Raw genomic sequence first — 21709 nt, forward strand, 5'->3', positions numbered from 1 at the left:
TCTGGCACACGGTCGTAGAAATTGAGCCTTCTTATCGTGCTTTTTTATGAAGCTTGTGTTTTCCCCTTGCTTTAAGAGTACATTATACCAAAACAACGTCACTTTTTATATAAAACTTCAACAACAGTTGATAGATTTTTCACGCAATGTAAGACGAAAGTTTTATGTAACTTGAGCTTGCACATTATAAACAAGTTCCTCTGCCGCAAAATATCACAAACAAATGATACAACTGGGATGCAAATTAGAAACAAAACACAAACACATCTTTTTCATCCACCGATTTCCCTTGAGAAATGCTTATTTGGCTCCAACTCTAAAGTTTGGAAAACTTTGCATCAGAATAAAATGTGCTGGTGTGGATGGGAATTATTAGCCATCGGTCATCGGTATGGAGGTTTTGCAAACATTTTGCTTAATCAAAACAATTCTCCAAGCAAAACGTTAAACAAATTACCTGTAGTGTCTTGTAGTTTTCCTAATCCACAAACTTTGTTAGAATTTTTGGATATGGTCTTTTTCCATGCGGCAATTACAACGTATGTATGCTTTTGCTTTATGATTCTAATTTATTTTTCCGTGTAATTTATGTTTCGATACACAAAACAACCTTTGTTCCTTTTTTAAAATAATTCATGTTTTATGGTAGTTTTAAATTAAGTATCGGTCCTTTCTGGTTGTGCCACACAATGTGCATTCTATTAAACCCCTTCTTTCTCGGAATTATTCAAATACCTACAAAAAAAACTAACACACACACACACAAATTATTCTGCTCAGTTAGTAATAGTTCAAAGGGAGTTCTCCATGAGCTTCTCCCAGTGACCGCGCTAAAATTCGTTCGTTGTCATCATCAGAGAGCACGCATGAGTAGGACGACTCTAAAAAGGCTTCGAACTCAATGCGCAAACCTGCAATCCCCATGTGTAATTGAACCCTTATCAGAAACCAATTTATGAGCGGGTTGACCTCCACCGCCTTCCACAGCTTTCGATCGTTCGCCAACCGTACACGAGCAAAAAAAATCATTTCTCCCTGATGAAGGCTTTTTAGCAAGCAATTCCCTGACCGCCATCTATCCTTTTCTAGCTAGGAAAAGGAAAAAAAACTGCGGAAAAAAACTGAACATGGGATAAAATCCTTTCAAAGCAAGCAAGCGAATGGTGAACAAGTAAGCAAGTTAGTTCAACCCTATAGCTTCGGTTAGGCTTCAATATTTTGTAGCAAAATGATCGTTTTGCTTCCAAGCGTCACATTTTCATTCCTTATAAAAACAGCAATGGTGTCGTAAAGAAAATTCTAGTTTGTTAGGAAAACACTAATCTTGCCAAACAAGAATCTCCACTTACATAATGAACATTTTTTCCAAAACCAATTCAATTACCTAATCAAGATTAATTCTCGATGGAAAACCAGGATATATAATTCGGTCTATTGATGAACTTTTATAATTTAAAAATACCCTTTGTTATAATATTGTACCTTAGGACAAAAAGTTAAAATGTGTTTAGCGCCCTAACGGACGATGGATATTCTTCTGCTACATAAATCTATGTGTCCTTGAAATTCAAGCACTTTACCTCCCCATTAACCAGCAATTGCTAACCGGGTGACCTTCTTACGAACCCTCCAAGCCGGTGCCAGACTCTGTTTCAATTAACTTCAAAACCAAATGATTTATGCAAAACGAGCCCGGACACCCTTCCGATACCGAACACCGAACACTTCGGCTGCCCTATTGCACTCTTAACATTCAAATGTTCCATACCGCCAACACCTCTGGACTCATCTTGCAGACCCCAAATGGAGCCTTCTCCTAATTCCTACCTAAACAGTCCCAGCAGTCTTTAAATTAACCAAACCGCTCCATCTAACAGGACAACGCACAATGTGTGTAGAAAGAGATAAAGAGAGAAAAAGGGATAGAGAGAAGGAGAACTAAAAACGAGCAAGAGAATATGGAAATTCACCACCGACACACAACGCACCCTTTAGACGGTGGTACCATGTGTGGAGTTTGGTTATTTATACGACATTGGCCAAGATTTATGAACACAGTGCGCCATTTTGAAGGTAAATAGCAGCTCCGGTAGCTTCCTGCATCCTACACAATGCCACCCGATGAAAGCCCGGGTTTAAAACTATTCTTTGATTTACGACCTCCTCTTAGCTGTCCGTGCAGTGTACCTGTACATCCGACATGACTAACCTAAACGATGTCCCCGTTACGTCTTGTGATACCTACACCCACCGAAAAGTCAAAACACTGTCGAAGTGTTGTTGGAGTATTACGGTAGCATCATCAAAGGGCCCACGTACCACTATTATTGATGTTGTTGGGTTAGGAAACTGAAAGACGACGAGAAGCGACAGAGAAGAACACTTATTCCGGAAATTATCGAAGGATGTTTCGCCCAGGAGGAAAGACGGAGAATGGAAAACCAAAGAAATTACGGAAGCCAACGTAGATCGTTGTGCTGGTTTCGATCTAGTGCTCCATTCTCATGCCGGCACCACAGCAACCGAGTCGTTTGCAGTGAGCATTAATGTTGTTGAGCTTTAAATTTAAATTTACGATGAGTGCTTTCAGTTCATTTCCATCCATCCGTTCGCTTTTAGCTGGGCTTTCTTTGCCAAGAACAATTCCTACAGACTTCCTGACAGCTTTTTCTATCTTTGACATTGTGCCAGTCGACAAGCCGTCCCAAGTGCGAAAAGCCACCGGTCCAGCGTCTTGGCAGTCGATCCGGTACCGGTTCCTGTTCCTGCAACCGGTGTGCATGAGTGATGCGTTTTTGCTGCAACAAAGTTCTAGCGCTCGGCGGTGGATTTGGTTTGGTGGCTTTACGAATAGACATGGAAAACATCTAGAAATCATCTTGGACAACTCGATTCGTTGATCTTACGCTTACGGCATTGTCCAGTACCAATATGTTGCAGAATCTCTCTATCGTATGGTTCGTTTCGAGTACATCCGATGCAATTGCCTTACCCACAAACATTTTAGTTCCATAGTTCGTATGCAACTAACCTTAATCCTCAACTAAGTAAATGCGAGCTCCTTCTTGAACGAGTCGGAGATGTGTTATGTGTGTTGACAAAACGTTAAAGCTAAAATGGAAACAAACTTACACGGTTTATTTAAAAAATGTAGCAAATGCTTTTTTTCTTCAATTTATCTTGTAATGTTGTTATCTTTTCTTCATTTAAAGGTGAGAGTCTTCAAATCATACAAAAGTTCTCCATTATCCGATATTAAGTATCGGACAAAACTAATAGTTGATTCTAGTTTTATTCACCCTTCGTTGATGTCTTTTCGTCTGAAATAACCCCTTTACTTTTGTGTAGCGTCACTGACAGTAACTGAAGAGATAGGAAGGATTTTGATTTCACGGTTCATTGAAACGGAAATGCCGATGAGTGATCTTCTCAACAACAAAAAAAACGGAAAGAATCCTCACCACCCAGAAACGAGTGTTTGAGGAATTGTTTCTGCATGTTTTTTGGGTGACGTTGCGTGTACGTAACAGCGTGCATGTGTCTACATATAACGCTTCAGTCAACAACAACCCACACTCTGTATTAGAGTCGATCGATTGAATCGAACCTTTTATCGGGATGGGATTTATCGATGAAACCGAACTTGAATACACTACGGATGGAGATTGCGTTGAGTGGATGTAAAAGAAAAGAAACAAACAAACACACCGAACCACATGCGTTGGATGATCCCGTTCGTAACAGGAACGGATGAGTGATCATGGGCTCAAACTAATCGAAAACTGTGATTAATTTTGTTCAAGTGTTTAGACCGAAAATAAGGACACACTCTGGAACGGGTTATGGTCCCAGGTGACAAAGCATGATTTTCTTTATTTGGTATTGACTTTTATTAAGTTCATGGTGCTTTTTGCTAGCTATTTTATTGGCACCGTATAGAACACATTTTAAATTCGTTTTGCTATATTTGTCTAAGAAGATTTATTGTTTGTATAATAATCAATTAATTTTTTTTTTATAATTATGTTGATAAAAGTAACTACTTCAAATATTTTTTTAATGCGCATGGTGAATCATAAAGTTAGAAATATGATTTGAAGCTGATTTGAATATGGCTTGAAGGTCTTTGAAGAGGTGCCAAATCTCATTCTGACTCTTTTGTGTCACAAGAACTTGCAATTGATCTATAAAACAACGAAAATGAATTATGCTTTAGAATCTTCGTTGAAAATATTCCGAAAATCTGCCGTTTCTGCTAGCTTCTTCATCGTCAGTCATGCTATTAGCTGCTTTAGTCAAGTAAATTGTTTCAGTAAAATAAAAAAAAAATTTTTAAACGTTAGGGTAACACATCAATATCTTACCGATTGAAGTATAATGCTCTACTTTAATAGGAAAACGAATAGAAAGATCTTGATCTTCATGGTCTAATGATTATTCGTCTATCCTTTTATGTATATAACTTCTGTCAGAAACGTATTTCTCTGTATAAATTATATCTTATTACAGTATATCATCCTGGAATCCTTTTAATTCAAACTAAATATTTGCTACATATAACGCGTCAAATGACGTATCGAAATACATTAACAGCAATTATGAATATTCCTCACCGAACTGAACTGTTTGTCCAAGTCGTGGAGGGGAATTCCAACGGCACCTAAAATCAACTATGTAAATTAAATCCACACCAAACGGTTCTATCAGCTGTACAGTTGATTTTGTACAGCACACCGATCTTCAGTGTTAATAAAAACCGGTTAACACTCGCTATGTTTCGCTTCGTCGTACACAAAACTCAACTCAAGGTAGTGGTGAATCATCGTAGGTGTGCGATATATGGATAATAACCGGAACAGAATCCTTCCGCAAAACGCCTACACCATTCACACCCGTTCTGATCCGTACAGTCAATGAACTTTGACCACGTCTGGCACAAGTGGCGATGGTCTGGACAAGTCGCGATCGCGAAAGATCGCACCATTGCGCCAAGGTAAACTGGTTCGCACTCAAAGAGCACACCGTTTGAGATTGCTCCGATAGACAACGGGAAACCCAACGGGTGATGATCGAATTGAAAGAATTGTTTGGCGAGCTGGCTACGCGGAACAGTTTGTTGGCTAAGAACCGAAAACGAAACCAATGTCAACAAGATATACCTGTCAAGGCTTTTAACACATAGTAAGAGCCAAATCTCACGGAAAAGTATAAATAAGAACTGCTCGTTTGCAATTTGCGTAGAAACGTTACAGTGTCAAGTTGTGGATGTAATAGCTCTACAAAGTAGCTCCAAAGCAACCAACATGTTGTTGAGGGCTTTAGTAACAGTGCTTATCTTCGGGATGGCCCTTGCAGTGCCTATCCAAAATTCTGGATCGTCTGGAGTCTCCGCATCATCGCAATTGGATTCGGCGGAAAGTAAAACTATCTCACAACCTACGACACGATTGGCCAATGTTCCGGAAGCGGACCGAAACAAGCGACACCTCGGCTTCGGAGGCATCGGTATAGGAGTCGGTCTGTTCGGCGGAGGCTTCAGCCCGTATGACCAATATGGATATGGTGGTCATTATGGAGGACATGACGGATATTACGGAGGCTATGGAGGCTATGGAGGTGGTCACTTTGGTGGTGGTTTCGATGGTCCCTATGGATATGGTGGTCCCCACGGATTTGGAAGCCCTTATGGCTTTGGTGGTCCCTATGGTCCACCCTTCGGAGGAGGATACGCCAATGGCTATCACTATGGCTACGGATCGGGATTCAGCAGTGGATTCTACGGCTAGCAACACCAAATTCACAAGACTCTCATTGTCCATCTCCATGGCTAGTTCTTAAACAATCCTTCAGTATTAATTTATTCACAGCAAATAAATTATTTCAACCTTCAAGATGTAATCACTTTATGCGTTGCTACTACTTTCCATTCACAACACTTTAAACCCCGCAAGTAATTCCCATCACCAGCGATAATGCTTTTCGACTCGAATTTCTAAAAGTAAGCTCCGTGCCAATGGTAAACATGATTTGACAGTATTCAAATTTATCTTTCCAACACACACACACACACACGCACAAAGGAAAGGCTAGCAGATACTCGCCGAACCTGTTCCGAATGGCGCAAAAACCACGTACAGCCCTCGAGCCATCCGTTAATTACGCGGAAGATTTATTGCTCTGCTTTGCTTCCGGTAATGGCAGCAGGGATTTTACCGTGTGGCTCTTTCGTGATCAGATAAAGATCTCGAACAACGAGCTGTGATCACATTCACACATCAGTAGAAAGAAAAGTTCGGTGAGTTTGCTCATTGAATCATCTTCATCGCATCGTCGGCAACAGAGTGTTCTGTTTATAGTGCTGGCGTATTTAACTGTACTTCTAAGCATTCTTTTCTTATCAAACTAATTAGAACGATTCGGTTCTCTCCAATGCAACATTACCCATTTGAATTTGATTGCTCCATGAAAATCCTCGATCATTTATTATCCATTCGTAACCATCCAAACGACTCCATCGATGAAGCTATTCTAAGCTATTCCCCTTCCAGTGAATTTCACCAACTTCCAATATCACCGTCTAAAGATGAAAATTTTATTTCATCGTACTTAATTTTCTTACATCAAAAGTGGAAGCTTCACAACAATCCACAACTCCCCCCCGCTCCCAACTTCCGACCAAATTGCGCAGATACTTTTTAAGGATGTTCTAAAATTTTATGTCCTCCTTTTGCGTTTGGCCACAAAAATCAAACCAAGATTTGATCAGAAAGTAATTCACCGAACCCACGCCTTCACAGCGCTGCGGTACGCAAAAAGGGAGACCGGGCCGAAAGACGAAAGACGAAGCCCGTTAACTTTCACAAACAATTTCCTTCTGCCTAATTGAAACTTAAGCACTTCTCCTTCTCTTGCGGCACAACTTTCCCCTGCTGCGTGTGGCGACCGATAGCTTTCAAGCCCAGTGGGAGGACACGCAGAATTTAACTCGCTCCCCGTAAAAAATCGCAACAATGCTGCGGCGAGTGGCGGCCGCCGATGGGAAATAAATTCGCGCAACTTTACCCCTCCGGCAAAAGGAACCTGCTGCCGCGAGCCCTTTTCCTATGCCGTGAAAGTGGAAGGTAGGAAATTAAATAAATTTGTAATAAATAACACATTTCTACCAGCTTCCTCACATACCTTGGCCGAATATCCAGGATTTGCTGCTCAAGGGTTGCGATTGATAGTCCAGGTTTATTTGTGGTTGTTTTTTTTTCACTTACCATCTCCGCAACCATCTCCGGCGGAAATGTTCTTTTTTCCGAAAGAATTTATTTATCTAAATTGCCCACCAAACATGGCCAGCAAATTGTTACAAAAGTTGCGCGCTACCGCTGATCCTGGATGCAATGATCGAGCATCGCCAACAATTCCGCAACAGACGAACATTCACCGAACTTTTCAGCACTGTGCGTGCTTTAGCCGTGAAAGTTTCATTTCTCACAGGTTGAAACGTTCGGTTTTTTGTGCAGAGTTTTCGCCGCACGGCACGCAACGAACTGTTCGATTTTTATTGTGGAACTCTTTTTTTTTCTTCTGCCGTAGTTTCGTTTCGATCTCGTTTTGCCAAAAGTTCTTCCAAAGTGTCAATTCTTCCAGCCACTGACATCAATAGGACAGGAGGGAGAGAAAGAAAAAACACCCCATATACCCACACAATTCAAACCCAATTCATAAATCAAACCACGGTTCAAAACCACAGCATTTGCACGAGCAGAGCAAGCAAAGAGTTATATGCCAATACACTTTATTGCGTTTGAGTTAGGAATTTGCTGATGCCGATGCTGCCCGGCAAAGTAGCGGAAGTAGCGTTTAGTTTATTCGACGATGTGTCGCAAGCGCACGCGAGAGGGACGAAAACTTTTTGCCCCAAAAAGATCAGACAACGCGACAACGCACAAACAGTGAGAAGAAATACAGAAAAAGGTAAACCATTGCAGACTAAGAAAATCTGTACTGAAAGAAAACGCGAGAAAGCTGAAAAGTTTATTACAAAACTTTTTCAATATAACCTTACGGCGGGGATGGCGGAAGATTTCGACATTTCGAGACGATTTCCATCAACTCTGATGTACGATCTGATGGATGGCGGATGGTGTCACCCATAAACATTTACCATCCTTTCCGCATGTCCATTCCACTGTGCAATCGAATCCTGTGTTCGGCACGTTAAACATGGCTTATTGCTAGATATATCCATCCACATTGAAGGGAGCTTATGGGTCGTTTACCATCCACCACATGCAACTTTACTAGTGTTATCGGTTATTGATGGTGTGCATTTTTGCAATAGATCAAACAATCATTAGCCGGTAATCCACCTCCATTATCGCACTTACGGCGATATCATTGTGTTAGATGCGATAGTTCCGTAACGCAAGATCTCAATGCACACGCTGCACTTGTGCAACGATGAATAGCTTTTTAAGAAACATATTCATTCGTCCCTTTATTCAATTAAGTCGTTCCCCGTTAAGTTAAACATCCCGACATGTGAATAAATTGTACCCTCTAATTAAAACGTTATCTTACAGAATGAATAAATTAGCAGCAAACGATCTAATGAACCACAAACGTCAGCAAAATGCATCTGTTGAAAGTTATTTTCTCACAAAGAAAAGCATACACCAACTGACGGCTTTCCTGGATGGCGTTAGTTGTAAATAGGTGGGGAGATTAATTATTAAACATTCGCCCTCTCAACCGATCAACAAGTATCGATGAATTTGAATGACATTTTTAATTATGCAGTTTGGCAGCAATTCAACACGGCAGCACAGAAACTGTCATTTAATTAGTATTTACGAATAATTGTTCGTTTGCTGCTTTGAGGATTGATTGAGGCTTTTGAACAAAAGAACTATACTTCAAAGGAATTCTCCCTTGATAGTTGTTGACAGTGATTGGAAATTTAATCGTGTTTCTTATTGATTGTATTTTATCTGCACCGTTTGAGATTCTACCGTCATCATCGGGATTCTTTATGTCACGTTATGTCTTTGGGATTCTCTAACATCATCAAAACGTGGCGTCCATGGACAACAACTCGTCCCAGTATAGCATATACTGGATAGAGAGGGGAGGAATGCGTTGGTGAGATAGCTTAAAAGTTTTATTGGAAATAATTAAAACATAATCATTCGTGGAATGGATTCATTGCGTGCGTACAACATTGGTCTAAAATTTCGAAACTACAGTGCCCAAACTTTCACATAATCTACCAGCAACGAAGCCGATTTGCCACCATCCTTATCGAGGTTCCACGTCGGTAGCCATTGATCGCGTCCATTCCAAAAGTCCGTTGCCGCCTGGGGTGAGTTGTTCTTCCACGGTTTGCCACCGGGGTTGGTGGCAGCATCGGGGAAAAATGCTACCCCACCGACCGCCAGATTGATGATGAAATGAAACTCCTGATCGAACGGTGCCATACGCGTGCCGTGACGCCACGGATTCTCCAGATTATGCTTGCCAAAGTCACCGCGCGTCCAGAAATCACCCTCGATCGTAACCAGTTCTTCACCATTGACGCTTACCGTGATGTTATCAGGCGTCCACACGAAACCGAACGTGCTGAAGTTTTTGTTAAACTCTTGCTCCGGCATCGCATTCTTGGTCAGCGTAGCCGTCGGATACCCATTGTACGAAGGATTCGGTCCAAAGTGTAACGTCTGGCCGACCTGGCGCGTACCGATCTGTACACCATCTAGGTACAGGTTTTCGTTGCCGCGCGATTCCATCAGATCCATCTCGCCCGAAGCTGGCCAGGTGCCGTAGACATTGCGCTTCGGCAGCAACCAAATGGCCGGCCACAGCCAATCGCCCGTCGGTAGCTTTGCGCGCACCTCCGCCCGACCATACTTGAAGTTAAACGAACTGATCGTACGAATGCGGGCACTCTTGACCGGATTCACTATATGCTGCCGATTACCAACCCGGACACAACCATAAAATGCATTGTTTGTGCAACTGCAAACAGTATGAAGCGGAAGAGAAATCATTCATCAGTAGATTTTACATTACAAAATGTACGACCTGATAATCACTCATGCCACAGCGGTTATTAGTACCGTTATCAGTAGAAGGTTATCGCTGCCGAAAAAATACTTACTGGTCCGTGGGATAACTGCCCTCAAGGCTCAGGGTGCCGGATGTCATGAAATCTAGCCCAAACTGGTCAGCGGTCAAAGTTGGTCGAATGTTAAGCGCTCCATCCTCAACGAATGAGTTCGACCGATTGTTGGTGTACCACTGGAACTCCCAGTTCTGTGTATGTTTGCAACATGTTAATTACTATCACAGCGACTCATTCTTTAAATCTGCTTCAATGTAACACTTACACCTCCACCAGCCAACGTATTCTCATGTTCCCATTTTTCAAAGTCGAAAAAATCAAAATTATCCTCAAATATCAGCTCCCCGCTGCAGAAAGTGCGGCCACGATCGATCAAACTTCCACTGGCCGTCGTTACCGAACGCACACAATCGCCTGACGCAGCATCAGTTACTTCGTCGGTCCAAACACCGGTTGCCAATAGCAACGAGCCGATCAACACACGTAGCGAAACGATCTGCATTATGCAAAGCTTTATTCGCTTGATCACACACATACACCGTCGTGTTGTACACGATTCACCGCTTGGCTGTTGTTGCAATTTAAGCGCGATCCACCCCTTACACCAAACCCGGCGAGAACTGCAGCGAGACTGAGTTCTTGGACGGTGGTAGAATTAAGTTTTATAACAACAAGCAACCGAATCTGGCCGCAGATCCTCTACCCAGCCGTCGTCAAACTGGTTGTTTGGTCTGTGCTCGCCATATGCGTAAAGCACGTGAGGTGCTTCAACAGTTGAGCGATTTGAAGCAGTAGTAAAATTCATGCTGATTAGTATTAGGTTGTCCAAAATGTGACGCTGTTAAATAGCAAAACAAAATTCTTTCCTTTCTATCGTTTCAGCTGAACTGCTACTCATAGTCAAACATGTGCCTACTAAAATTTCAGGAGTATTAAAACCTAATTCAACAAATCTATTTTACATTTTCAAGTAATTAAATAAAACATTGGATTGTGTATATTTATGCTTCCTAGGTTTATAGACAGATATTGAGGTATGCGATTGTCTTGTTTCCTAATTAATTTCTCTCTAGATCGGCTAGATCTTAAGTTGGACTAATAAACCATTAATATAGAGCAGATGCAAGAACAAATAACACATTAAACCATAAAATTACAAAAAAAACCCAGGAAAAATTACTTAACAAGAAAATATTAATTCGTGGCATACTAGTATAATAACAATAGATCATACTAAATTCCATGTTGTAAGTATATTTCCTATAATATACAAACCTGTATTGAAGTAGACCAATGAAGCGAAAAAAAACATATTTGACAATCGTGTTGAGCATGATTAAGCTAAGGCAACATAGCGATATGAAAAGCACATGTTAATGGTTTTGAAGATCATTAAAACTTAATACAAAAACCAATTAATGTTCCTGAACACTGTTTTCAGGAGGAATTACATGTATCAAATTGGATTTTTTTATTGTTTCGTTTCATGACAATGAATCAAAAATAGACCAAAAACTTCACTCCTGAATGAAAACGATCTTCATCTGAGTGGAAGGCTTAGAATTTACCTGTAATATATCATATCACAAAAGAATAAAACCCTTGAATTAATCGAACTTTGAACCGTTCTCTCACTGAATGCATTATACTGGCTAAACTCGGAATCTTCAAAACTATGTCTTCGCCGGTAAAAAAGTGCGAAAGATGTTATTGCTAAAATTGAGGCCTATTTTTAAGTGAAAAATTATACTCTCTACAAGAATTAAATTAGAATGGTATAGGGAAATTGAAATTAATATATGGCTCATAATGGATTAAAGCCCATTTTAAAGACAAAAAGTAGTGTACTTTCACTTCCAATAATAAAAACTTTGATATCAAAATATAACAACACTTTCCGGTCAACCCCATGGAGGCAGCAGTGGGATTCACCGATCAGTATCATTGACTTGCCGCTGCACGACTCCATTTGAATTATTTCATGTTCTGTGCCGTCTCCCAACCGTCTCACATCACCCATACGATTAGCATGACATCAGTTGTTGGTTTGTCTCTTTCTCTCTCTCTCTCTCTCTCTCTCTCTCTTTTTTCCCCCGATTATACTCCCCTTGCATCCATTCTAAAGTCGATGACCGGCTTTACAAACGATTTAACCATATCAATAGCATTAGCCGGTATGGACAAGTTTCAAATTTTATTAAGCAACCAAATACGACACGCTGCATTCGACTCATTGCTGTGTGATTATGATCAATGGAAAACACAGAACCAAATTACCTAAATACGGAATTCCCCGCGGGAAATAACATTCAAACGTGCATTGCACATTGTATGTTTTCAGCGTGCTCCATCAGCGAAAAACTCTTCGTCGCAGATCTCAAAACTGGTTTCATGGTTTCTTCTATTTTACTCGAAAGCAGTTGTTACAAAAATTGTACACTCAAACCTGTCCGAATCCAGTTTCTGTTCACGTTTTATCAGTTTTTTTTGCACGCTTGTCGTGACAATGCAGCGACTGATGGGCGCGATACAATACTCATTCATTATTGGTTCAGCTTAATTAGATGAACAGTACTCACGAACAAATTAGCACATTGTTTAACCAAACTGTTAATTAGCAGCATATTAAAACAGCTCAAGATCAACTAGAACCGCTAGTACAGCAACAGTACAGCCTTTTATTAACAACGCTCTACCAAACTACAGTTTTATTTTTGCATGTACCTATCAGCCACACATCTTCTCATTTGCATCACTTTCATTCCACTGTTTCGATGCATTTTCTTCTTTCATCTCCTACTGCTCTATTCCGTGTTATAGAGCCCAAACACGCACGTAATCCACCTGCATCGATGCATCCTTCGAATCGCTATCGTCCAGCTTCCACGATGGCAGCCAATCATTCTTACCGTTCCAGAAGTCAGTCATCGCGTTCGGTGATCCGTTTTGCCACGGTTTGCGTGTCGGATTAATATCGTCATCGGAAAAGTACTCCGATCCGCCAACCGCTAGCGATATCTTGAAGTAAAACTCCTGGTCGAACGGTGCCATGATGCTACCGTACCGCCATGGATTATCAATGCCGGGTGCGCTTATATTGAAGTTACCCTTCTGCCAAAACCCTGTGCCGACCTTCACCGTACCCGTCTCGATGTCGTTAATGCTGAATGTTATGTGGTCCGGTGTCCATTCCATCTGGTACCGATTGAACCCGGTATGGTAACCCTTGCCAGATTCCGAGTTGCGTGTAAAGGATGTGCCCGGAGCACCGTACCCGGAACCGTACGCAACGTTCGGACCAAACTTCAGCGTGGACGTGACCTGCTCGATGCCGACATTAATGCCATTCTTAATCAGATCCCGATTACCTTTCGATTCCAGCAGATCGATCTCTCCGGATGCAGGCCATCGACCGTAAGCGTTCACCTTCGGTAGAAACCAAATCGCTGGCCAGAGCCAATCCCCTGCCGGTAGTTTGGCGCTTACCTCCACCTTGCCGTACTTAAATGCAAACGAGTCGACCGTCCGAATGCTGGCGCTCTTTACCGGATTCAGTACATGTCCGTGTGACCCACTCCGTTCGCACCCATCCGGCGAATGTTTGGTGCATCTGCGTTACGAAACGACAAATTAATAAACGGTTCTTGTACAATGTCATCCGCCTCCGTCCTTACTGTTCTGCCGGTGATGCACCGTGGATGTTCAGGACACCCGAGCGTAGAAAAGGCTCCCCAAACTCGTCCACCGTCAGTGTTGGTCGGATGAAGAGGTTACCCTCTCGGACGAACGAATTCGTGCGATTGTTGGTAAACCATTGGAACTCCCAATCCTAGAAGAAGGAGGACACATTACAGTGTTGTCTAATCGCGGCGTTACTACCACGAAATAGCGCTGTCCCTTACGGTGTTGCCGGCGAGTGTGTTTTCGTGTTGCCAAGTATCCAAATCGAACCCATCGAACGTATCCTCGAATATGAGATCACCGGGACAGAACGGACCTGCGTACGGGAAAAGGGTATTGTAATATCCGCCTTCATGTGGGCGACTGCAACTAGGTAACCTACCAGACGGGGCCTTCAATCCACTGGCCGATGTGAGCGACTTTTCCTGACATTTGGAACTGGAGCTTGCTTTACCGCCGAGAACGGTCCCGACCATTACAAACCCAATCAGAAACAGGTGCATCTTCCGTGTGGCCGAGCTCATCACAAATGCAGTAAGTAATATTCAAGTTTCACGAGAAATTCACCTACAACCTCCGAGTGAACTGTCCTCATGAGCCCGACCCACGCTAGACTTTTATACTAAACTTATCGGAACTGGAACTGTGAATCTGCGCCACATCACTGCGTGGGAACTGACGGCATCAGTTAGATTTACAGCATAATTATGCTCGTCGGGCATTGATTTACCACCGGACCGCGCACAACATCGATCATTCCGGGGAAGGTCACACGCTCGCACCTGCTGGTGACGAGACGATGAAAGACTTCGGAAGTAACGTACCTCGACGTGTGAAAGTTGGAGCATCCAGCATCAAGTAGCGACAATGCCCAGCACGCCGTCTATATGTCTGTAACGAGATTACTATCGAAAGTGTCATGTTGGACACGGCGCATTGATGATGAGCAGCCGGTGTCATGAGTGCATCATTCGTACGATTGTCCGATGCACACCGTTTTACCATCGAACTGGAACGGATCGGCCGGGTGGACGGAGGGATGATTCGCGATAAGAATCAGAAAATGAAGTGAAACCAAAAGCTTTCGTCAGATGTGGCATCAGTTTAATGACATTGTGCAACACTAGGGGCGGCACGCGGTAAATGCAGTTTGAGGCAACAGACAAACGATCTGATAAACGACTTTACGCACCAGTATTGTAGGGTTTTGTTGGGGAACATGTTATTATTTTAAGGTTTCTATTTTATACTTCTAGTCGATGTAGATATTTCCATGGAAATAAATTCTAAGTTCCTCTATTTCGGACGGTGTAACTTCGATGAAAGCCATATTCATATGTACAACGCAACACTCAATAGTCTTAAGGTAGTTAACTAAAATGATAAACATAAGTATGAAAATAAGTATTTCTTGTAAAGCACTTCTTTTATTGTGAAAATCAGTTGTTTTCTTTACCTCGTCAAATAGTTCAAGAATGTATCCATACGTTCTAACCTTGTTTATTTCTAAAAGTTATTCATTTCTGTGAATAAAATATAAAAATTTGAATAATTTCACAGAAATAGAAAAAATAAAAGGACTTTAAAATCATTTTGATACTTTACTTAGTTGGTGGAGGAATAGGCAACGGTAAAAAGTACCTGCAAACTATCAATCAATTCAATTATTCTATCATCGTACAGAAATTGTTCACCATCCGGATGTTTGTACCAATAGGTGACGATTTAATATTTAAAAAAACTTGCACACACTCACGCACACATATAGAAACGTTTAACCACTTCCACAAACATTGGTACGGCAAAGTAAAAAAAAAAAGAAAAAGCTTTTCGCTCGCACCAAATCTAAAACTCCCCCCGGGAGGATTATCCGGTAAAATGAAATCAACGTGAATTATTCCGTTCCAGTCGAGAGGTACCGTGTTTGCTACGGATATAGCAGCAAAAGAGTGTGGAAACGTTCACAATGTTCCACCCATTGCTGCACTGGAATCTACAATCGTGTTGCTTGCTGCAAGAATGGATTGCATAAAATATGCAAACGTTCCACAGCGATGTCACTTGATAATGCAGAGCGATTGATTAACTTTCTACCGACGAAGCGAGGGGTTATGCTATTAGTTTTATCTACCGCACGGTACACACCGTCATTGTGTACTCTATACTTCATCTAACAACGTTATGCCTCTTGTCTCACGGGGGGCAAACCAGTTAGGAACGATAATGAATCGTGCAGTGAAGCTGCGTTAGCAGAACCTAACTTTGTTCTCATTATTATTGCTGCTTACGCTTCTATGGTAAAATGCTAAAACAAATTATCACAATGAGCTACAAGTTGTACCATGGATATTTTTCTAGCTGTTTTATTTTCCTTTCGCAAAAAAAATATACAGCGCTTGTCATCCTTTTGTCAATGGATGGAGTCCAGAGCAAATAATCTCCTATAATATACCCATTGCACAATAAACGTTTATCTCAATAGGCAACATTTTTGCAACATTGATTGTTTGATCTAGTTGTTCCGCTTAATCTAGCGGACCGGCACACTGATAAGATAGCATGAAATGAATTTGTCTTGCTAGTTAAATACAACCGTCTCTCGTTTAACCCACATCAAAAGACGCGGCATAAAACAGTACTGTGACGGTATAACATTTTCTTTTTATATTTCTACTAACATCACTGTGTATATGTGTAGATAAAAAAGCGTCGCTCTTTTATACATTGTGGTACATATAAAAAACCGCATCTACTGGTTCATTTTTTTGCCTTAATGTCTTCTTTTTCCAGCTTAAAATAAACCATTTGCCACTACGTTTCATGTTCATTGTATGTCTTTCTTTTTCAAATCTTGCTATTTTACTGTTGCGTATTTTTAGCTTTGGCTCAAGGTACTTATGTTCTGTATAGTATTGGGTAAGTTACTTGGAAGACTAATATTATTTGTGCCATCGTCACCTACACAGTCTGCGACGCTACATTACCCTATCTCACAATCACCAATATGTGTTTTGTTGTACATATTGCACCGCTACTTCAATACGTGCAAGCTCATACAACCCTAGCTTAATACAAAATCATTCAACGCGCACAGATTACGTACACACTCCACACAGGCTTATCACTAAACCGTACCGAATTCTATTATCTAAGTGGCACATGTTTGTGCAGCTTCTCTTCGTCGGTGGTGTTTGTCATTAAAGTATTGTTCGATCTCCGCAAAGCTCTTGCCAAACGTTTCCGGTACGTAACAATAAATGTAGGCAACTCCAGCAAAACACGTGACGGCGTAAAGGTAGAAAATCCCGCGAATGGCAACCTGCTCTAGCAGATAAGGAAAGATCTTGACCACGCCGAACATCAGCACGTACGCCACGGAAACGGTCAATCCTCCAAGCTTTCCTTTAACCTGGAATGGAAAAAAACCCACGCAAACCAAATAGCAAACGATCAATAAATCATACGGAAGGTGTCTTAATTACTTAATCACTACATACATCTGTAGGCAGCAGTTCTCCAATCATCGTCCAGGGCAGCACTAGATAACCGAGAGCACTGAAGCATACATATCCAAGAACGCATGCCAGCAAGACGTAGCTGCCTACCGCTGCATTTCCCAGACGGTTGTGCAACAGATCGAGATATAATCCTCCTATTGTCATGCACACACCCATGGCCAGTCCCGAGATGCAGAGCAATGGACGACGACCGTACTTCCTCGAGCAGCCAGACGTTATGATGGACATGACGAAGCGTATCAAGCCTAACACTACCAGAGCCGTATACTGATTGAACGTGGCTCCCTGTTGTTCACCTTCCAGCGTTGCTTCGTTGATCTGCTGGAATACATTCAGTGCGTAGAAGATGAGTACGTACGCTCCGGAAACTTGTTGGAATAGGAACACTAGCAGCAAGATGGTCATTGGCCGGTAAACTCGAGGCTGAAGAAACACTTTTAATGACAGTCTGTTGATGGCACTATTCGCTTTTCCGATCGCTGCGTGAGGCTGCCGGGTTGGAGTAGTATTTGCAGCGATTTGTTGGAATTGTTCCTCGGCAAGCTGAAAGGCAAACAAATATTAGGCGTTGCCAATAATGTTAGCTTAAGTTATCTCACCTTCTTATTACGGTATAACCAGTAAAGAACGATCCGAGCCTTTGCGGGATCCTTTTTTGTGAATGTCACTAGCCAGTGTGGAGACTCGGGAATTAACAAAATCAGCAAAAACGTTACAACTGAGAAGCCAGCAAATATATAAGCGATCGCTCGCCAATCGAAGAATACGGCTGGATATTAACAATAAAAGCAAATAAGTTCTTGTCCTAAACTATTAAAAAAAAACAAAAATAATAAACATGCCTTACCTAAAACACAGGTCAGCAGAATACCGAATGAAACAAACACACTATTTGCACACAGCAGCATCGGACGCAAGGATACGTGTGAAATTTCACTGACGTACACCAGTGCTACGGTTGTGAGTCCTCCAGACGTTCCCAAGATGATGCGAGCAACGTATATCATACCGACGTTCGATGCTCCGGCAATCAAGATCCAACCGAGCGCAAACGGAACGCATGTTGCGAGCGATACCTTCTTGCGCCCAAACTGATCCATCAGCTGACCAACGACAAGCGAACCTAGCGGCAGGGCAATTGTTACCACCGATGCTATCCAGGATGCTTCATTACGCCCGATCAGTATAGGACTGTCTGGTTCGGAAAGCTGTGGCAGAAGAATGGCTGAGTAAGTCATATTAATACCCGCCTGGACGACGATCAAATTCACCAAACACGTGGCGAGCACCTGCAAAGGAGAGAACAAACTAGTTACCACGGATTTCCATGAGGTTAAACCAACTCAAGTACCTGCTGATATGCATCCTTCCAGCCAACAGTGGTCAAGGGTTTGTTCGGTAGGGTAGATCCCGCTGTTAACTTCCCGCTTACCAGATCACTCGAAAGCGGTTGTGCTTCTAGATCGTGATGATTCTTGCGTTCCTCATCCTCGATACCGTGGACAATTTCGGGTATGCCGATCGATTTCTCGACACCACCAGTTCCGTTCTCGGTCGGAGCCATTTTACAGACCCGTCAAGCTCTGAATGGATGTGCTTTCAGCGTCTCATTGAGACAGTTGCTCGCAAACTGTCAGCCGGGATGATGTTACGCTGTTGAGTATTTCGAGCGATATGCAATGCTTCAGCGGCACGGCGGTAATCAGAAGATAAATAACTTGCTCTTGTTTCATGGAGATAAGGCCAGCTGTGTGGGCGTTTTGTTGTTTGCTCAGCGCCAACCACTGGAAAGAGAAGTACCGTGTTAGAACTGGAATTGTTTTGTCTGGCTAATAAGTTTTTATGACTGCTGTTGCTTCTATTAAAGGATCAACGAAAGCTGTCAGTTGAGAGAAAGATAAGAGGACAGAAATGGCACAGAAAAACACATTCAGTCTTATTGTAATGTAACTATCATGATTCACGCGAATCATTAATAAAGCTGACACTCCAAGGTGATAGATACCTTTCAAGAAAATATTTTCGATTAAATTCACTAAACGTAAACCATTTTCATTTATAGATTAGATGTATAAGAACATGGAACAAAGAGCTATACACAAACAGCTGATTTCAAAGCTATTCTCAATGGGTTTTGCTTCATTGATTTGACCTCAAACATTAATTCTCTATTAACTGGGGGAGGGGGTGCTATTACCAGTCACAATGAAATTAATAACGCTCAACTAAGCTGCAACTTTTGCATTTCTTCCTATGTTTAATTATTTAACCAGTAATCTTCTGACCTATCTTTTCCGCACAAGCCGCAAAGCTAATCGGACCAGCAAAGTAGTACCGGATTGAGCACGTGCTTTGCGAATGATTTTGATAATAATAACTATTGTCGTACTATTCACCTCGCACAATGTTTTCTAAACTTTATTTAGAATGAATGTCCACTCCGTAAAGCTACATTGTACAGAGTTTGTTTATAAATTCCTTCAACATAAACTAGACACACGCACACATTACACTCAAATATACGGAAGCGCGCGCTGCTGACGGAACAGCGATGAAAGTGAAACGTAAACAAACGACAGTGTTTTCATTTCTGTTTTGTTCGAAGGCTACGCACATCCAAGAAAACCAGCTGCGGGTTTGTACTGTTTTAGTTCGTGAACAGCTGATTCCAAATGTACGAACAATGAGAGAGCACGTTCAGAGCGTTGGAGAGTGAGAGAGCAAGTGAGCGCTTTTGGTGAAGTTTGACAAAGCAACTGTAGAGTAAGCAAAGAAGCATGGAGTTACATAGCAACCAAGGACAAAGACCATTCGGAGGATGCGTAAAAAGTAGAACATTTATTGTTGTACGACTTTTACGCCCACGCGGTAAACCACCATAAGAAACCACACTACTCTTGTTATTCACCTCACTACTACTATCGATGCCACAAAAAGACGTTCGGAATAGTCTTGCGCGAGGTCAACAAACTTTCGAATTCGTTTAGTTGGATGGTTCATAGGACTACGCAATAGTGCAATTGCAGCACACACTACACTCGTACGAATAATTACTACCAGCTCAACGACACGTTGCATTACTTCACATACATCAAACAGAGACAACTGATATAAGATAGAAATTAATGATAGACTATCGCCAGCAAAAGAAGATTTGATCTGCCTCACCTGACTCGGAACGAAGAGCCGTCCTAAAACGCAACGTAAAAGATGCCTATCTAAGCAGCTGTACACTATCACAACGCATGGTTCATCATCCATCCATCATGCGTCTCCATCGGCATCCGTTACCCTCTTATACCGCTGTTGGTGCTCAAGATATAGCAAACACTTCGAACACCGGCAGCAAACTATATTGAATCAACCAAGTTGAACTTGTCCACAACACACTGCACGAGTTGCGCCCGGTTCCCGTTTTGGTGGTGCATCAGCGAAAAACGACACCCCCTACGTAGGAGCAGAAAACTAGAACGTAAACACGGAGCGACGACGAACCGCGAAGATTGACAGCACGCGACGGGGCATTGCGTTATATTGAGCGTACGCAGTGCATTACTCGAGGCTGCTATCGCGAGAGCATGCAGTATGTGTGCCGAACTAGCTTATAAAGATTTTGTTTGTATTGTTTACGTGCCACAAACTATAAGCAACTATGTATATATTTTCACTGCTATCTGCACAATTTGTTTCAACTAAGCACTACACTAAAATTGAAAAAAAAATGATTGAATAAATTTCCTAACTTTGTCGCATACCACTGTGCGTGAATAATCCCATTTATACGCATTTCCATACATTTAAAAACGATTGCATTTACAACCGAAAACAAAATGCGAATATTTATTTTGCTATTCGCTTGTTGTGTTCAAAATAAATGAACGCATATCATAATAATATTCACCACATAAAATTATATCTTTTTGTACTTCAAATTCACTCTTTTTCTCTCGCCGATTTTGACACACCCTGTGCTGTGCACTGAAATATTTCATCATTCCACCGCGTATGGATGCTTAGCTCAGACTAGTCCAATAAGGATTCATACATTCACTAAATATCAGCCCCTTCAAGATGACCCCCTCCCCCTCCTTACAGGATTACCCTCGGGACAGAAGGGGTGGGGGTCAGGAGAGAGTGGTTTGAAAAATTAATTAAAACTACTCGAAAATAAAAAAAGGCCCTTTAACATGGAATTGGAATTATCATTATCAGACCATTAACAATCAAATATTCAAATATAAAAAATCGAAAAAAAAATTCAATGTGATCATTATTTCCTCACGCTTAGTTTTTTTTTGGGGGGAAAATGCGATTGATGAATGATAACTGAAATTTGTTATTCCGGCAAAAGGTTTAGCTTCAAATACAAAAGCGGTAGCATTTTCCCGCGTCATTATGA

At 41.7% G+C, this 21709-nt stretch overlaps 3 protein-coding genes across 3 annotated transcripts; all 3 read right to left on the reverse strand.

Annotated features, from left to right (window-relative positions):
- Nucleotides 1–9125: 9125 nt before the first annotated feature.
- Nucleotides 9126–10844, reverse strand: LOC125763204 (beta-1,3-glucan-binding protein-like). Its single transcript, XM_049426063.1, has 3 exons — nucleotides 10377–10844; nucleotides 10148–10302; nucleotides 9126–10005 (listed from the first exon to the last, which is right to left on the reverse strand). Exons 1-3 carry the CDS (start codon nucleotides 10644–10646, stop codon nucleotides 9231–9233), a joined length of 1200 nt encoding a protein of 399 aa, XP_049282020.1. The 5' UTR covers nucleotides 10647–10844; the 3' UTR covers nucleotides 9126–9230.
- A 1942-nt stretch (nucleotides 10845–12786) lies between these two features.
- LOC125763205 (beta-1,3-glucan-binding protein-like) lies at nucleotides 12787–14445 on the reverse strand. Its single transcript, XM_049426064.1, has 4 exons — nucleotides 14175–14445; nucleotides 14014–14108; nucleotides 13786–13940; nucleotides 12787–13721 (listed from the first exon to the last, which is right to left on the reverse strand). The coding sequence occupies exons 1-4, from the start codon at nucleotides 14314–14316 to the stop codon at nucleotides 12926–12928; spliced, it is 1188 nt and encodes a 395-aa protein (XP_049282021.1). The 5' UTR covers nucleotides 14317–14445; the 3' UTR covers nucleotides 12787–12925.
- Nucleotides 14446–16139: 1694 nt separating this feature from the next.
- Nucleotides 16140–20867, reverse strand: LOC125763199 (facilitated trehalose transporter Tret1-like). The gene is made up of 6 exons (XM_049426055.1): nucleotides 20479–20867; nucleotides 18662–19094; nucleotides 18158–18599; nucleotides 17910–18079; nucleotides 17290–17853; nucleotides 16140–17201 (listed from the first exon to the last, which is right to left on the reverse strand). The coding sequence occupies exons 2-6, from the start codon at nucleotides 18872–18874 to the stop codon at nucleotides 16941–16943; spliced, it is 1650 nt and encodes a 549-aa protein (XP_049282012.1). The 5' UTR covers nucleotides 18875–19094; nucleotides 20479–20867; the 3' UTR covers nucleotides 16140–16940.
- Between the last annotated feature and the right edge of the window lie 842 nt (nucleotides 20868–21709).

Source organism: Anopheles funestus, chromosome 2RL, assembly GCF_943734845.2.
Source record: "Anopheles funestus chromosome 2RL, idAnoFuneDA-416_04, whole genome shotgun sequence".
NCBI lineage: Eukaryota > Metazoa > Arthropoda > Insecta > Diptera > Culicidae > Anopheles > Anopheles funestus.

Excerpts from the sequence above, each read along its gene's own strand:
- LOC125763204 (XM_049426063.1), bottom strand. The coding sequence starts at position 10,646 with ATGTGTGTGATCAAGCGAATAAAGCTTTGCATAATGCAGATCGTTTCG. Across the intron at positions 10,303-10,376 it reads ATACGTTGGCTGGTGGAGGT|AACTGGGAGTTCCAGTGGTA; the intron begins GTAAGTGTTACA and ends AAACATACACAG. Across the intron at positions 10,006-10,147 it reads GGCAGTTATCCCACGGACCA|TTGCACAAACAATGCATTTT; the intron begins GTAAGTATTTTT and ends TACTGTTTGCAG.
- LOC125763205 (XM_049426064.1), bottom strand. The coding sequence starts at position 14,316 with ATGAGCTCGGCCACACGGAAGATGCACCTGTTTCTGATTGGGTTTGTA. Across the intron at positions 14,109-14,174 it reads TGGATTGAAGGCCCCGTCTG|GTCCGTTCTGTCCCGGTGAT; the intron begins GTAGGTTACCTA and ends TCCCGTACGCAG. Across the intron at positions 13,941-14,013 it reads ACACACTCGCCGGCAACACC|GATTGGGAGTTCCAATGGTT; the intron begins GTAAGGGACAGC and ends TCCTTCTTCTAG.
- LOC125763199 (XM_049426055.1), bottom strand. The coding sequence starts at position 18,874 with ATGGCTCCGACCGAGAACGGAACTGGTGGTGTCGAGAAATCGATCGGC. Across the intron at positions 18,080-18,157 it reads TCTGCTGACCTGTGTTTTAG|CCGTATTCTTCGATTGGCGA; the intron begins GTAAGGCATGTT and ends GTTAATATCCAG. Across the intron at positions 17,854-17,909 it reads GGTTATACCGTAATAAGAAG|CTTGCCGAGGAACAATTCCA; the intron begins GTGAGATAACTT and ends TTTGCCTTTCAG.